The sequence below is a fragment of the Ananas comosus genome, linkage group 1 (assembly GCF_001540865.1).
Source record: "Ananas comosus cultivar F153 linkage group 1, ASM154086v1, whole genome shotgun sequence".
Taxonomy (NCBI): domain Eukaryota; kingdom Viridiplantae; phylum Streptophyta; class Magnoliopsida; order Poales; family Bromeliaceae; genus Ananas; species Ananas comosus.
In genome coordinates, this window is record NC_033621.1 from 1,027,212 (window position 1) to 1,043,750 (window position 16,539).

General features: G+C 39.0%; 5 protein-coding genes across 14 annotated transcripts; 3 read left to right on the top strand and 2 right to left on the bottom strand.

Annotated features, from left to right (window-relative positions):
* On the top strand, positions 103-5,003 carry LOC109721174 (tRNA pseudouridine(38/39) synthase). Of its 8 annotated transcripts, none has more exons than XM_020248631.1 (17): positions 105-288; positions 450-509; positions 908-1,130; positions 1,233-1,305; positions 1,906-1,951; positions 2,046-2,156; positions 2,296-2,383; positions 2,664-2,754; positions 2,822-2,882; positions 2,968-3,098; positions 3,543-3,660; positions 3,743-3,866; positions 3,967-4,068; positions 4,155-4,223; positions 4,341-4,427; positions 4,591-4,627; positions 4,722-5,003. In XM_020248631.1, the coding sequence occupies exons 1-15, from the start codon at positions 166-168 to the stop codon at positions 4,421-4,423; spliced, it is 1,503 nt and encodes a 500-aa protein (XP_020104220.1). In that variant the 5' UTR covers positions 105-165; the 3' UTR covers positions 4,424-4,427; positions 4,591-4,627; positions 4,722-5,003. The 8 variants fall into 8 exon arrangements, with proteins under 8 accessions (XP_020104259.1, XP_020104227.1, XP_020104241.1 ...); XM_020248646.1 differs by having other exon boundaries at positions 4,726-5,003; XM_020248670.1 differs by having other exon boundaries at positions 103-288; positions 3,543-3,633; positions 4,591-5,003.
* LOC109721246 (uncharacterized protein At3g03773-like) lies at positions 5,547-8,069 on the bottom strand. Its single transcript, XM_020248740.1, has 6 exons — positions 7,921-8,069; positions 6,743-6,929; positions 6,485-6,647; positions 6,349-6,383; positions 6,187-6,262; positions 5,547-6,084 (listed from the first exon to the last, which is right to left on the bottom strand). Exons 1-6 carry the CDS (start codon positions 7,923-7,925, stop codon positions 5,978-5,980), a joined length of 573 nt encoding a protein of 190 aa, XP_020104329.1. The 5' UTR covers positions 7,926-8,069; the 3' UTR covers positions 5,547-5,977.
* LOC109721263 lies at positions 8,751-11,169 on the bottom strand. Of its 3 annotated transcripts, none has more exons than XM_020248782.1 (3): positions 10,663-11,169; positions 9,566-9,889; positions 8,751-9,150 (listed from the first exon to the last, which is right to left on the bottom strand). In XM_020248782.1, exons 2-3 carry the CDS (start codon positions 9,841-9,843, stop codon positions 8,961-8,963), a joined length of 468 nt encoding a protein of 155 aa, XP_020104371.1. In that variant the 5' UTR covers positions 9,844-9,889; positions 10,663-11,169; the 3' UTR covers positions 8,751-8,960. The 3 variants fall into 3 exon arrangements, with proteins under 3 accessions (XP_020104371.1, XP_020104362.1, XP_020104353.1); XM_020248773.1 differs by having other exon boundaries at positions 8,751-9,156; positions 9,566-9,892; positions 10,663-11,161; XM_020248764.1 differs by having other exon boundaries at positions 8,751-9,156; positions 10,663-11,158.
* On the top strand, positions 12,085-14,551 carry LOC109721255 (mRNA decay activator protein ZFP36-like). The gene is made up of 3 exons (XM_020248752.1): positions 12,085-12,428; positions 13,274-13,330; positions 13,497-14,551. The coding sequence occupies exons 1-3, from the start codon at positions 12,270-12,272 to the stop codon at positions 13,845-13,847; spliced, it is 567 nt and encodes a 188-aa protein (XP_020104341.1). The 5' UTR covers positions 12,085-12,269; the 3' UTR covers positions 13,848-14,551.
* LOC109721280 lies at positions 14,691-15,847 on the top strand. The gene has a single exon (XM_020248794.1). The coding sequence runs from the start codon at positions 15,322-15,324 to the stop codon at positions 15,703-15,705; it is 384 nt and encodes a 127-aa protein (XP_020104383.1). The 5' UTR covers positions 14,691-15,321; the 3' UTR covers positions 15,706-15,847.

Below are 16,539 nucleotides of genomic sequence, written 5' to 3' on the forward strand. Positions count from 1 at the left end.
TTTTGTTTGAAACACCTGCGTTATGCTACAGAGATAGTACTTACAAGTCGGGTCGGATCTAAACTTTAAACGAATCCAAAGTTTTGGAACTAATAGCGGGCTCCGAAAACTCGGAGGAGTTCCTTCTCATTCCTCGCGGTGCGACGGCGCGCATAGAGCCCCGTCATGGCGGCGAGCGAAGAACCCACGCGGAGCGATCCCGGCCGTCCGATGCCCCCATCCAACGGCCCCGATCTTCCTCCGCCTGACTCCCAATCCCTCCTGCGGTCGCTCCGCATGCGCCTCGACGTGAAACCCTAATCCCCCCATTTCTCCTCATCTCTTACTTCGAATTTTCATAAGCTTTAATCGAAACTTTTTTTTTTTTTTTGAACTCTGTGTCTATATATATATATATATATATATATATATATATATATATATATATATATATATATATATATGTGCAGGAATTGGAGAAGGAGAACGAGAGATTGCGTTCGCGGCTGTTCAATTGCAGGTGTTCTAAGGTTTGCTTTAATCTAATACATACTCTATATTTTTTTTTTTCTTTTGTCCCCTTTTTTGTGTTGTTATGCTCGGAACCATTCATCTAATTTTGTTTGATGATGATCCATAAGTGATACTGATACTGATCACGGAAAGATGTTCGGTAAACAATTGTAGAATCTCAAGTTGAGTCGAACAAGCTCGAACAAGTAGTAAATGTTCTCGTTCAATCTTAGCGTATTCTCGATATCACGATGCGAAAATACTTAGGAGTAGGGGATCTAACTGATTATCCTTCATTAGTGTTGAGCCAGTGAGGACTTAAGATTTGAAAGCAGTTTTGTTCCATTATTTAGTTCATAGATATACAACACTGGCCTGTGATTATTATGGAATATTACTCCTGTGCCGTCCTTAGGCAGAAGATGCAGCAATTCGTCCCATTGCTGCTGCAAGCTTAGATGAGACGATTCGAGGTGCGAAGCGGTGTGAAGAAATCCATGCAACTAAAGTATCAGAGCATTCTCAGAGCTTTTCTTCCGATCATTTGCTCAATTCTTCTATCAATTCGGTCGAGGTGAAAACACAAACAGTTGGGTTATTTCCGGGAAACTCCTCCGACTGTGGAGAGCGTGAGACAAGTGAGAGACCATATTTTTATATTTTACAAGATTGTTAATCAGCAATGTACTATTTTAGAGTTTAATACAGTTCAAAAATAACATTGATATGTTGGCGTACAGGTTGCACGTCAAGGATTATTAATCGCTGTTCCAAGAGATATATTGCTCTCAAAATCATGTACTTTAGCCAGAGGTTGTGTCTTCTTGCCTTATTGGAAAAAAAAGAAATACCATTTTTTTAAAAACTAATCTCCGAGCCTTTATTTTGATATTATCCTAGTTGAAGTGCATAATTTACTTTGTCAAAATGTTATTTAGTTTCGGCAGTTGTTCCTATCTGTATTTGTTGGTACTTTTCCTTTTGATAAGCAGTGGACCAAATTTCTACCATAACTAGTCACTTACTTAGCTAGGGGAAAGAGAAGGAACTTAGGTTCTTCTTTTGTGATTGAGATCCGAACTCAGTGTACTATTCTTTTTCAAGGGATCTTTTTCCCATTCCTAAATCTGGCCACATATGATACCCCCTCCTAAATTGTATATTCCAAATCTCAGCTCAATGTGCCGACATGATTTTGTTTATAGCTTGGTTTGCAGTTTCTGAGGATACTTGCAACATAATATGCTTGGTTATCTTATATAATTTATATACATGTACATCACTGTTGTTGTTTGATGAGATTTTTTTTTTTTTTGGGGGGAGTGGGGGGTGGGGTTAAATGTATTCAACTGTGGCAATACTTTGTGTATGAAAATGGAGAGCAAGTCTCACAATATGCCAATCATTTTGCAGATTTTATGGTTTTGCTTCAGAGGCGCAAATGGAGCCCACTGTTGAGGTCTTTTTATTTCCCATTACCTCCTACTAGTTTTAGATATCTTTGATAGACCCCGAATTATTAGCTAAGTGCTTTAATTTCTTTGCCTGCTCAGTCTGAGATCTTCAAAGCACTTGAGAGAACTAAGCTTTTGGTTGGCAATAAAGAGGAGTCGCGTTACTCCAGGTGTGGTAGAACCGACAAAGGAGTTTCGTCGACAGGCCAAGTATAGTGAGCATATTTTATATCTTTAGCTCTTCTTTTCACTATTTTAACTTTCATGACAGGCAGATTCCTTTTTGATTTGTTTTTGTCGATTTCAATGTTCGTTTAAACATTACAGTGAAAGTGGTGTTTCCGTGCAGGTGATTTCATTATATCTGCGATCTAATCTAAAGGACATTGGAGGGAACAGCACTGAACGCAAGAATTCGGCATCAGAAGAAAAATGTGGTTTGAAACTACTCATTCATCTTATGAATTAATATTATGTCATATATGGCTAATTTCAGAAAAGGAATTACGTCATATATGGTAGAAAAAATACCTTAGATTAGAAAAATGTGTGTGTGTGTTTTTTTTTTTTTTTTTTATTAATACTATTAGCTTTGTGTTTTCAAGTTTTTGTCTATGTAATAGTTAATACTAAAATTCGACCAAAAAATTGTTGATGATGCCTAAAGCAGAAGATTTCTGTTTTCTATATTTTCACAGTTTTCATATTCTTATGCAGAAATTGATTATGTAAGGGTGCTAAATAGAGTCCTTCCAAAAGATATACGTGTAATTGGCTGGTGTCCTGTTCCTGCAGATTTTCATGCAAGGTAGTCTAACAATTACATTCCCCCCCTTTCCAATAAGCTTGTCATAAGAGGTTTCACTGCATTGTAGGTTCGGCTGTTTGAGCAGGGAATACAGATATTTTTTCTGGAAAAGGAATTTAGATATACTGGTACTTTGTTCATCGCACGCCCCCCCCCCCCCCCCCCTATTCCCCCAGAATCTGTTAGCAGCTCCCTTATTGATATTCGATACAGAAAATGCAGGAAGCTGCTGCAAAGTTCATCGGAGAGCATGACTTCAGAAATTTTTGTAAGATGGATGCAGCAAATGTGAGTAACTACAGGCGAAAAATCACAAATTTTAATATTTCCTCCTGCAATGAAAGGTTAGATTTGCATTTATACTGGAAGAGTAGTAATTTCTTTTAAGCGCATTTAAATATGCCTTGGATTTGTAAATGAGGATAACAAGAAGTCACACCTTTAATGCTATTAACATTACTGCATGCTGGTCTGATGTCTTCTTTTTCATTTGATCTACAGCTATCTACAGGGATTTTGTTAGGAGTGATCTATCTCCATCAATATTGCATCTTCTTCTTCTTTTTCTTCTTCTTTTTTTTTAATGTGTAGTTTCCTACTTCATTTAAAAGTTACCTCGTGCATCAGCTGGAATATATTGAAATGCCTTTTCTCTTGATCCATTTTCCTCATATCACTATCATGTATTCTTGTATTTGTCATCCTCGCTTACATTAGTTTACATTTCTAGCTCAAATTATCCTTTCTACATTTACTTGTTGCTTAATGTTTGTTCTCTACCTCTGAAGGTCGAATGATGATGAACTGTGGGCAGTGACAATTAAGGGAAGTGCTTTTCTCTGGCATCAAGTACGCTGCATGATTGCAGTATTATTTATGGTAGGCCAGGGCCTTGAAACCCCTAGTGTGAGTACAAATCCTTTTATTCTGCTCAAGTTTATGCTATAATTTATCAATTAACATAACTGAAGGATTGAATTTATTATAGATAGTTGATGCACTACTAGACACTAGCAAAACTCCGAGAAAACCTCAATACAACATGGCACCCGAGCTCCCACTGGTTCTGCGGTCCTGTGAATTTGAAAATATCAGCTTTACTTGTTCATTAGGTATTCATGCTTGGAATATTAATTTCGAGCTTTAGAGAAAAAAAAATGTAACAAAACGAATCGTCTATGTCATAATCAGTTTTGAAAACATTTTATGCAGAAGCAAGTAAAGCGGTAACTGAACACCTGAGGAGTGAATATCACAACTATATGCTCCAAGCAGCTATACATAATGAAGCCTTGGGTTGCCTATGCTCTCCAGGTTTGCATATACATAGCTTTAGTTTTGTTTTCATTTTGTTTTTTTTTTCCTTTGGTTAGTGATCTTATGATGTAATTTAAATGCAGATAATAGTTCACCAGAACCTGATCGAAAGAACAGAGGTCATATACCTCTCTTGCTACGACAGACTGAGCGTAAGTCGGTTTGAATATTTGAAGTTGCGTGATGTTAATAATATCTTTATTATTTTTTTAAAAAAAAGATGCCTGATGAATATTCACGTATTGGTTACAAATTTTTCTATCATCCAGCATCATACGAAGAACGGCTAGCCAAATTCAACGCAAAAGGGATTCGTCGTAGATCTTCTGTATCGTCTTCGGGCAATGTATAGTCAGGTTAGGCAGTTTGACACAGTTCTTAGCAAATCAAATTGGTGGCCTAATTCATCTTTATACATGCAAGAGTCTAAAATTTTTGCGATGCAACTACCTGGTGAACTTACATATACCCACAAAGACCACATATAAATAAGATTTTGATTTTTTTTTTTTTTTCCAGTGCTGATAGAGCTTTACACTTGCTGGAAAATTTTCTGGTAAACTTGTACACTTTGCAGAGACCATTAGATTGAATTGTTGAAGATAACGGCATCTTATTCATAAATTTCACCTCGTTGAAAATGCCTGTAGGCAGACCAACAGGGAAGTTGAAGTTGAGCGAGTAACAACTGAGAGACTTTCTTACCGCGGCCTTTGGACAGCATATTGCCAAGTGTGCACTTCAGTAGGAATGTCGTTTGTCATAAAACTTTTTTAAGTATGTTGTACAAGGTTTCCCTGAGTATGTTGTACAAGGTTTCCCTCTTCACGTTATGTATATTAGATCAATTGTGTAATTACCTTTGATTGGTGACAGAGTTCCACGTATTAGAGAAAGGTTCAGAAATTTGAGGGCATTGATCGGTTCAGAAATTGGAGGGCATTGGTTGCTTAGGATTGTTAGGGTGTGCACTTCTTTTGTTCTTGATACAGATTGATACAGATGTTAGTTGGATATATATATATATATATATATATATATATATATATGTTCTTTGTTAGGGCGTGCACTTATTTTGGATTAATACAGATGTAAATTGGAAAAAAAGAAAATTATGTTCTTTGTTAGGGCATGCACTTATTTTGTTCTCGATACAGATGTAGCTTAAAAAAAAAAATTATGTTCTCAGGTATCCTTCCAAAACAAATTATAAGATATTTTATTTCTTATTTCTTAATGAAATGTTGCAAATAGCCAAGATTTTTTTTGTTGTGTCAAAATTTTGGTTGGTAGTTTTATTCGCCACCCATCCAAAACTAATTATTGCACCACACTCGGCATATGGTAACCAAAAACTAAAAATTAGTTGGAAAACACACAAATCAACTTAAAAGAACATACAAATACGCAGCAAAACCAAATGATAAGACCAACGTATCGTTTCATAATGTAGGCACAACATAAAATGTTTAAAATATTATCAATGCCTCCTTGTTATACATAATTTATTTAGCAAGGCAAACCATGCCCTATATAAAGCTCAGAGATTTCGACACGAGTGATTTATGTAAGCTTCCTAAATTTCAAACAAGAGACATAACACATTTCAGTCTAAAAATGTTAGATCACTATGCATCAGGCAACAAACATAATCTATGGATATACCAACGAAACAAAGTATGTCTCATCCTCAAACGTTTTGTAGAAGTTAAAATAGAAACAACTATTGAAAAAAAAAAGGAAAGAAAAGGAAAGATAACATGCATCAACCGGAAAAATACATAATCATTCTCCACAAACTAGCTGCAAAACCTTCTAAGGGCTGGTTCAAAGTTGACAGAAGCTATGCAATAATTCCCATGGCGGGGCAGGAGAGAAAAGAGAGATAAACCTAAAAGGTTATATTTTATGCCTTTGCCGCAGGCTCATCAGCTGCAACCGCAGCTGGTGCGGCCGCCGCCTCCACCTTAATGTCCTCTTCATCCTTCTTGGATTCTGCCATTTCCTCATCGTCTGCAGAAACGGAGCCGATTAAGTAACAACAGAAAGAAAAATGCAAACATGGCACACAAATAAGATGGGCCTATTTGGAAGCACGGCCAAAGGTGAAGTTACCGCCAGCGTTCCCAGCAGGGCCGGCCGCGTCATCCTCATCCTCAAAGTCGTCATCAGCACCACCCATATCCAACTTCTGCACCAATAAAAGATTATAAGCACTCAGTCATGATAACCATGGCAGGCTTGCAAGCAAACAGAATCAAGGCACGATTTCCATACCGAGAAATCCATGTCACCAAAGTCCATATCTCCAACTGCAAGGCCAATCAAAAATCATAATAAGCATCTTCATCAGTAACGCCGTCGAAAATCAAAATACAAATAACTGAAAAAATGATTTCGAAATAGGACTAACATTTATTTTCCTTCTCATCATCTTCGTCGACCCATTTGTCCCAGTCCACCTTCAAAAACACAGGAGGCTTCCCCTCCTTCTTCAACAGCCTAGGCCACCAATTACTCTGCGCTTTTTTCACAAGGTAGCATATATTTCTCAAGCCAATAGCTGCTTTGCTCTCCTGCAATATTAGACTCGAGAAATGTTAATAGATACGCTCTCAAAAGTTCTGAATAAACCATGGTAGAATGAAGCATTCAAAGAACTATTACTCACATCCACATTGACACTGTCAAACAACTCAAGGTCAAGCTCGTAGGGTATATTATCAGCGCCACTCTTAGCAGAGAAATAGAAATGCCCATCGGGTTGCAATGTTAGCTTCACATCTTTCGCATCAGGCAGTTCAATGGTGATGAACACCTTATCGGACCTCTGAGCCCATTTAGTACTGGGGTGTCGGCTGTCAGACAAGGCAACAGATATTATAAAGCACCGATTGAGGCTTCAGCAATACAAGCCAAAACAAAATAGACTGAAAAGGACACATGAAGTGACGAAGACCAAACAAAGATCTTCGTATACAAGAGGGGAAATCAGAACATAAGTGTGATATGGTTAAATACGAAACAACGCATTCACCAATACAATGTGATATACGATATAAGATCAAATGTAAATTAGAAAATGTTACTGTAAAATGTTCATAGGTTATAAGCAGTGAAGCACAATAAGATGAAACTAGCCTAAACCGAAAAGATGGACATGAGTATTAAACAGTAAAGCCTGGTCATCAACTTCATTGTATAAATCATTAACGCATGTACCAAAATATGAAGCCAACAACGCTTCCTACACCGAAACCCTTGAGCTAATGGGTCTTGATCACTTCCAGTTGAGCACCACTAGAATAATTCTTCTCTACCACTCTTTGTTTGTGATACTAAGCAAATCAAAATCAAACATAATAATCATACACCTAACGTCACACAAATTACAAACATAACATTGGTAATAGATTACTAAGCACATTCTATGATTCCGAACCACCAAACAGATGAACTTCGCAATTAAGATAAATACTAACTAACAAAAAGAGGATCGATCTTAAGGAGGTTCCTAAGATTTCAACACTTCAAAATTTTCACTAAAAGTGCACATCACTTCTAACGAATCCCTCAATTTTATTTCACAATTTAGTGACGATACTCCACGTACTTACTAACCTAGTAATCTCCCGCTGAAACGCCAAAACCCTAAACCTTAACATCTAGAGAGAGAAACTGAGATCAAAAACCGAATTAAACATGTAAACATACTAAATTTACAATAACATACAACAATCGAAGCCCTAATAATCCATCCTACTCTACACCAAAATCAGCAAAAAGAAAAAACCAAACGAAAATTAGGGTTTGTCTACTCGAATCAGAAGGGTGAGAGGAAACGATTACCTCATCGTTGTGCGCGTTTGGATTCAGAGAGGGTTTGGGATCGAAGGGCGAAGGGGTTTCGGGGTGCGAAGTGGGAGGAGAGCGAGGGTTTATGTAGAGACGAAGAGGGCGAGGAGGGGAGGAGGGAAACGATCCTTCGATAGGAGTCTAGAGGATTCGATTCCCTCGTTCTGGCGCGTGCGTCGAGATCCGTGCGGGGGAGAGATCCGGGCCGTACGTTTGACGGAGGCGTTGGGGTTCGGTGACGTGGGCTTTTGATGGGCCGTGTGGATAATGCGTCGTACACTGCAAGAGGGGAAGGGTCAAATTGTACTGAGACCCACCAAACTGCGAGAAATTACTCAAATATCTTCAAATTTTAAAATTTTTCAAAAGTTCAAACTTCAAACATGTGTTTGTTAATATAAAAATTGAGCAAATGATGACACACTCAAAAACGATCCATTAATATAAGGGAAAACTTCAAAAACCCTCATGTGGTTTCGTAATTTCTCACTTTGGCCCCCTGTGGTTTAAAATGTATCAATTTGCCCCCCTGTAGTTTCTTTTTTCTCTTTTTCTTATCAATTTCATTATTTTTTTTTTCTTAAATCCGTGATAAAGTTAAAATTAAAGGATACTAAAATGAATATTTGATAAATTTAGATGAATATCTGAAGTTTTTTGCATATAATTTAATGAAATATTAACAAAAAAATTACCGAAAGGATAAAAACGAAATCACAGGGGGTAATTTGATATATTTTAAACCACAGGGAGGCAAAGTGAGAAGCTACGAAATCACAGGGAGGGTTTTTGAAGTTTTTCCTTAATATAAGAAACTCAAATAATATACAAACACCAACCACATTATCAATCCAATGTAAAATCAAAAACTTCGCGAATTATTTTTTACACACAACAGAAGCCTCAAACTTGACATTTTGGAGCACAAGTGATGAACATGCAGAAAATAAATTTGAAGAAAGAAAAAAAGAGAAAACTCTCGCAAACATGCACATTAAACAGTAACACGATAAACACGTAATTTTCAGATCGATTTAAAGCTCTGCATCCAGTTCTTGACCAGCTGACGCCGAGACGGTTCTCTTCACTTTCTCCTTAGTCTTGTGCATGGTCTCCCCAGCCGCATGGGCCGCAGATGCGGCCGCCTGCTCCACCGTCTCCTTCCCTGACTCGAAACTCCTCGCGGCCGCGTCCTTAACCACTTCCCCACTAGACGTACCCCTCCTATACCTCCTCGCCAGAAACCATATTCAATGCGTCAGTCAAACATTTTCACATTCCAAATAGATAAAATACTCAAACCAAATGGAGTCAAAATTATTGAATGTGAACTACAACCCCTGACGTTTCGAACCGGAACGATAGTGGCAATTGTTATTGTATTAGGCCTTTAAGATCTTTATTATAATTCAATCTCACAATTTCTATAAAATTCTTGGGTTAAAGTAGATTGATATGCCCAAGTCACATGAGAATTCATTTAACAAAGAATACCAACCAAGCGGACAAAATTGCAAGAAGACGCGAATTGCCATGGTTAGAATGCAAAGGATGGGGATTAAACTGAAACCAAGCTAAAAGATTGAGGATCATGGTGCAATTTACTCTATAAGAGTTGGTTTTTAAGGGGAAGCTTTACCAGGATTCGGGCGGCCGAAAGTTCATCGAGGCCAGCTTGGCCCAGGCTTTGACAGCATCCCACCGGTTCATGAAGCCGGTGATGCCGATCGCCCTCTCGGCCGGGTCCGGCTGTTGCTTCGCTTCGACCACCTCCATATGTTCTCTTCTTTCTACATCTCTATCTCTTTGTCCATGCTCGTCTCCTCGGACTAGAGGGAGACTAAGTAGTAGAGAAACTACAAGGAACAGCAGTAGAACTGCAGTGATCCTTCGCACTGTAGCGTTGTTGTGATCCATATCGGTCACTTTTTGTTTTAAAGCAGGGCGGAAGACAAGTCTCTACCTGCTGAATCTAGAATATTACGATACTTATCTCTACTAACTGAAGCTTCCACGGGGAAGGGGAAAAAACAAAAAAAAACAAAAAAACAAATCACACTATCTTTAACTCTAGCTCTTATTCGTATTATCAACATAACTGATCCAATATATACAAGGTATTAAGTAAATATGACTTATCATATCCTAATACATTAGATACATGTTTTTTTTGAAAGAGAGAAAGACAACATGCTAACTGTTTCTTTTATTTTTATTAAAAATAAAAAAATATGAATCAGCTAAAATTCAAACTTGAGACCTCGGATACCAACCACCGAGTTTTTTGCCAATTGCCTTTGATTTCTAGGAAAGAGAAGGTATAATTTTACAGTTGTGAATGCGGGTACTCGCAGAGACAACACTCCAACTTGTGTGGATTTCAAGTTGATGCAAAAAATTTGTGTTCGAAATTGCGATATCGTGCCATGTCCGAAATTGTCACCCCTAAAGTGTAATTGGTCCACAACTTCATTAATACAAATTAATAATGCATGTGACTACTATCTCAATTAATACCAAAACTTAACATCTACACAGGGAACAAACAGAATCAAAACCAAATTTGGTACCGAATTAAACTAAGATTCCAACAAATTTGAAGAATTAGAACTCTGATAACGTACACTGGATCAACAAATTGAAATGAAATAAATTCAAAATAAAATTATATATGAAGGTAGGGTCCCTTTCGAAATGGATCAAACAAAAACAAAAATTAGAGAGGAGTATTATTACCTCATCCAAACGATTTGATGCGGAGGAGGAGAAGAGGAAGAAGAGGGAGCGAGGGTGCGATGGGCTTTGGTTTGGGATGTATATGTTTCCGTTGCTCGGCACCGCGACGTGCCTGGAGATTCGTGCGAGGTTACGATCACGACCGTACATATGGCGAACGCATCGGGGTGACGTGGGCTTTAAGGCGGTGGATTCGGCAACAGTAGTGCTCTATCAGCTTTTGCTTTTGGCGTATTACAAAATTTTTTAAATTAAAAAGAAAACGAAAGGTGAAAATGTATGGATAGTCCCTGTTCTAGCTAGATTTTACAACATGCTCCCTGTAAACTTAGACGGCCCAGATTGATCCCATCTCTCCGATATGCTCGTCACAGAGACGATATCGTACAGCTAATAAACTGCCACGTGTGTCCACGTCAGATCCTCATTTGCCTCCTCGTTCAAATTTCCATCTCCCTCCTATTTATATCCCCTTCTTACCGGGGGATCGAGAACTCAAACACGGAGATCGCGTGAGAGCGAGCGATCAAGCGAAGTAGAGAGAGAGAGAGAGAGAGAGAGAGAGAGAGTTCGATTTTTTGATCTACGGCCAAATGATGCGGAGCCATTCGAATCAAGGGTGATTCCGCAGTGATTCGACGATCTGATAGGTTTAATTTTGCATATGATTTCGCTTATTTCTCTCGATTCAGTTTCTCGATCTCATTCGATCAGATTGGGCTCTTTTTTTCATCAATTTATCGTTGTTTTTTTGGCTTTTTGAGTGCGAAGAACGCCGACCCTGAAGAATTGGGGGATTTTAAGTTAAAATTTGGGAAAACCTTTTAGTGATTATTTAGTTTGAAGACTCTTAAGTTTCTGCTATTATTTCTTGATCCAAATGAAGTAAGTAGAATGATATTATTGCGATCTGTATAATTATATTTGCGAAATTAGAGTTAATCCTACTCGCTATGTTGTCCTGTTCGAAACTTCAAATCGAATTCTCAGCTACGTGGGTTTTTTTTTTTCTTCTTTTAATTCTCCCTAATTTTTCGATGTCCTCGGGAGATCCTATTTGATCATTTAGGCCCCGAAATGTTCTTTTACATTTCGAAATCGGAATGGTATCGAGGTAAATTCAGGGTAGTGTTGTACGTTATCTCGCAGGAGAAGATTAAGGAGCAAGGAAGACGATGGAGAGGTACTTCATGGTCGGACCGAGCGGCGACGATGACACCTCGGAGAGCGGCGGCGCCGCCGCCTCGAATCTATGGCTCGACTCGCTCTCGGTGCGGCGGGGCCGCTTCTCCTCGCCCTCCCCCACCGCCGCATTCCTCGCTCCGGGCTCCAGCGACGGCTCCGGCGACCTCGACCCCGGCGTCCTCCGCTACGCCCGATCGCGCCTCCGCCTCCCCCCTTCCTCCGCCTCCACCTTGACCTCCTCGTCGTCGTCGACCTCGGCCGATTCCTCCGATTCAGCAGTGCGGAGGAAGCTGCAGCGGCTCCTCCGCCTCCGATCGTCGTCTCCCCCGCCATTGGGGCCGGTGATCGAGAACGTGAGGAGGTACAGGGGCGCGGCGGCGGCGGCGCCGGTGAAGGTGGAGGTGGAGGAGGACGTGCTGGTGATGGACGGGGTGCTGGTGGGCGAGCCCGGCTCGAGCCGGCCCGGTCGATCGCTCGCCCCCGACTTCGCCTCGCCCGGTAGCAGCAGCAGCTTGTACAAGACCGAGATCTGCCGCACGTGGGAGAACGCCGGCACGTGCCGCTACGGCTCCAAGTGTCAGGTACCACATCTCTCTCTCTCTTTCTCTAATGTGACTCGTGAATGTTTAATGTTAGCACTAGATAGAGAATGTCTCGGGCTTAATTTTATGTCAATAATACAATTTGGTCACATAGCCCCTGCATCAGCGCCGAAGAGTAAATTTTAGAGGACTTGGAATTGTTCTTAGGAAGAAAATAAAAAAGAAAGAGGTTCTAGCCATCGTAAATATAGTTCTTCATCCAAAGTTGACTAGTTAAATCATTGTAATCATCTGTTTGAATTTTTCAGCTAGCCCTATTGTCGGGAACACATCTCTCTCGCATTAGAGGATTAAATATTATTTTAACATGTTGATATTAGCTAGGTTGTTTGAAGTTCAGATTGTGATATGTTATATGATTGTATGGTAATTTATGATCTGGTAAAAATTTCGGTGGCGATTTTCTTATTATAACTTGTCGGTCAACGAATTAAGGCTAGTTAGAAGTTTGGCCAAAATTTATTGAAAGGCATTAATTTGCAACCAATTCAATTACAAACCGGAAAAATAGTTTATTCACTTACCTTGCAGAAAAATGTACTATACAGTTGATAAATTTAGATATTTTAAACTTCGAATAACAAATTGTCATCATGCCAAGACAATTTCTTCAAAAAAAAAAAAAAGAAAAAAGAAAAAGGTTGGCACGGTTGATGTACTATTATTCCTAAGCTCACAAGCTTAGAATCGTATTAGGGAAATACTGATCTTGTGGGGGGTGGGGGTAATAATGGCTTTTTAGGTAGTCAAAGTTACAAATCTCGCTGAAATTTTGTGCATTTGACTAAAGCATCAATATCTCTTCTTTGTTTCATATTCTGCAGTTTGCTCATGGGAAAGAGGAACTGCGCGTGATTCGACCTATGAAGCTAAAATCTGAGGTACTCTCCGGAAAATAATCTAAGTTATTTTTCGAAACCAATTTTATCCATTACACTCCATTTTTCCATGCATATACCAAGCAAAAATTTCTTAGATACAAATATATTCCAGCTACAATAGGAATCAATACATCTTGATTTCATTTGAATCATTACCTTACAACAGTTGGAGAGGCAGAGCATCAGATCAGTCCCAGCCGCCGGTTCCGGCGTGCACGGCCCCCGATTCCGGTTCCTCCCACCGGCGCCACCCACGGCCCCCGCTCCTCCGGGACCTGCCGCTTTCAGCCCTAAACAAACAGGCGAACATTCCCTTCCCCCTGCATCAAAACCCGACATCCTAACATCGAAGGCGGAGTCTTCTCTCGCGCCAACTCCCCATGCCTCTCTTCCACCGCCGGATTCAACGTTCGCGTGGCCGCCATCTGAGGAAGAGGACACGTACATAACCCGCGTGCTCTACGGCCCCAGTTCGCGCCGGCGGCTCCCCGTCTTCGCGGACATCTGTCCAGAGTGAGTTCTTTCCTTTGAATCTTCATTTGATCGAATAAGCTTTTACTTTTAGAGAAAGTTTAAATGAGTTTTAGCAAAACATGGACGCGCCAGCAACTTTTATCTTCGTTATAATAGTCTTTCTTTTACTTTCGTAAATTATAGTCTACTATCATCTCTTGATCTTCGACAATCCCAATAGGATTACAAACAAGCATAACATTACTCAAACCAAAAATTAAGAACGAACGTTAGAGGTTAGCTATCGAGTCCCATCATTTGAATACATATTTGGGTGTGACTCATTGACTTATTTTGGTTGTCTAAATCCGGCCAGTGGGTGCGACAATTACGGCGGCGTTACGCGGATTAATTGCCGACCTAATGTATGTGTAGTCTATTGAGCCCATCACAAATTCACAAGGCTCCTAATTTTATAAAACCCCCTCTAGCTATTATATTCCTTACCTAAACTTTTGACCTTTTCTTCTGCAAAGTAAAATAACCCTTTTCTCTCGAAAATACTCAAATTATCTTTATAATTAATGTTAGAAGCTTCAATTTAAAAGTTGCTTTTTTAAATTAAAATTTTATTTTTTTTACTGCAGTAGAAGCTCCGACTTTTTCTTTTCGGTGCATGGTAGTTACCCTCTCAAAATAATTTTGCAAGATATTTTTTTGATGTATTTTGGATATTGGCTCTCTAAACTTTTTGATTGACTACTAAAATACGTGATTGGCTTTTAACTCCTTGCCTCCTAATAATAAATAAACTGTGAATGGGTGGAGGCAACACATGATCGGTGATAGATGAAACTCATAATCATAATGAATAATAATAATAATAATAATAATAATAATAGGTATGTATCAACTAATAATCATAAATTTACGTGTCTGCGTCTTCTAGAGAAGTGTGTATACGAACAGTATTCGTACATCACTTGACTCTCCGCTCTTACCTAACTATCAATTTATTTGGTTCTACCTAATGCATTTAATCATAGTGTGATTTTTGATCCATCACATTTGGTTATCCTCGTTTTAAACCAAAAATAATAAAATGAATCTGTTATTATTGTGGGCATACAACAAATCAATGTTGAGTTCAACAAATCTATTTATAAATATCAAATTTAGCTGCATTAATAACATCAAACATGATTGATATTAAAATAGTTTTAAACAAAACTAACCAACATTAAAAAGAAAAACACAAAAAAAAAAACGCTCCCCTCTGCCTAATCCAACGGCTCTCCTGCCAACTAATAAGACCAATTTAAAAAGAAAAAAAGTAAAATTACATAAACCATTCCCACCCTTTCAAACTGTTTAAATAGCAGCCGACCGTTGAAAGTCCCCCACAAGAGTCTCAGCTCCAAAACTCCAAACACAAGGAGAGAAACCAAAGGAGAGAAAAAACCAAAAACCCCTTCTCGTTTTCCCTTTTCCTCCCCCATTTCACCTCAAAAACCAATCACCCCCAATCCAATCCCCAAATGGGTTGCTGCGTCTTCATCCGATGGCCCTCCTCGGTCCCTCGCCTCGGCTACGGCCCGATCGACGGTCACGACTCGTCGGACGAGGACGAGTCGGCGGCGGTGCGGGTGGTGGTGGGGAAGGAGAGGAGGGTGTTCCTGGTGGAGCCCTTCGTTCTCGAGAAGGACCCGTTTAGGGTTTTGATGGAGATGGTGAGGAACGGGGAGGGGAAGAGGAAGGGGTGGGATTTGAAGAAGGGTAAAGGTGCGATTTTTATCGATGTGGATTCGATTCTCTTTGAGCATATGTTGTGGTTGGTCTGTAACGAGTGCTCCAATTCCTCTTCTTCTGTGTTTGTGCTTAATTTGAAGGAGATCATAGAGTTCTATTCTCAGGATAATTAAGAAAAAATAAAAAAATAAAAAAGGAGTATGTATCCTCTCTTTATATATATTCGTTGTTTTATGTATCTAGATATATGGTGATCGTTGGAACAGAAATTGTTAATATGAATATAATTAATCAAAAAATGTGGAATTTTATTTATTTTTCCTCCCTCTCTGAGATGACCCAGTTGGAAAAGTTACCGCGTTATGCCTCTTGGTTGTTTTTTCTTCTTTTTTTTTTTTCTCAGTTCCAAATTTTGTTGTTTTAGTTTGCTATGTCAATTTGTGGTAAATTCACTCTTTTACGCTCTCTGAGATCAACCAGTTGGAAAATTACTGTTTTATGCCCTTTTTTTTTGGTTTTTTTTTATTCCAAATTTTGTCTTTTAAGATTGATACGGTGGTTGCTAATAGTTCCATTTATTAGTGCTACAGAAAGAAAAAAAAAATGTCAATATCATTAGTTGGAAACGAAGTGTCAATAAATAAATTATTTGTTAGTAGACAACTTCAAATGCTGGGGTGGCTGTTTGACTTTTTATTATTTCTCAAGATAAAAACAATTGGATTGAATAGCTATCAAAGAGTGAAATAATTACATAACGTGTTATCTTGTATCACACAAGCTGCATCAGGTTGGACAACTATGTCTTCAAAATACTCCGCGTATCTTTCGCTGTGTCACGTTAGGGTGTATGTAGACGCCTTGGGCGAGTTTGGATGTTAAAATAAATTATTATCCGATGATAATTTTTTTTTATTAATAGTGGTAATTAGAAAAAAAAAATCCTTGATTAAGTCTGTTGCAACGCCCCAAACATCATGATTTTTCGGTATGTTCTCATCTGTCCT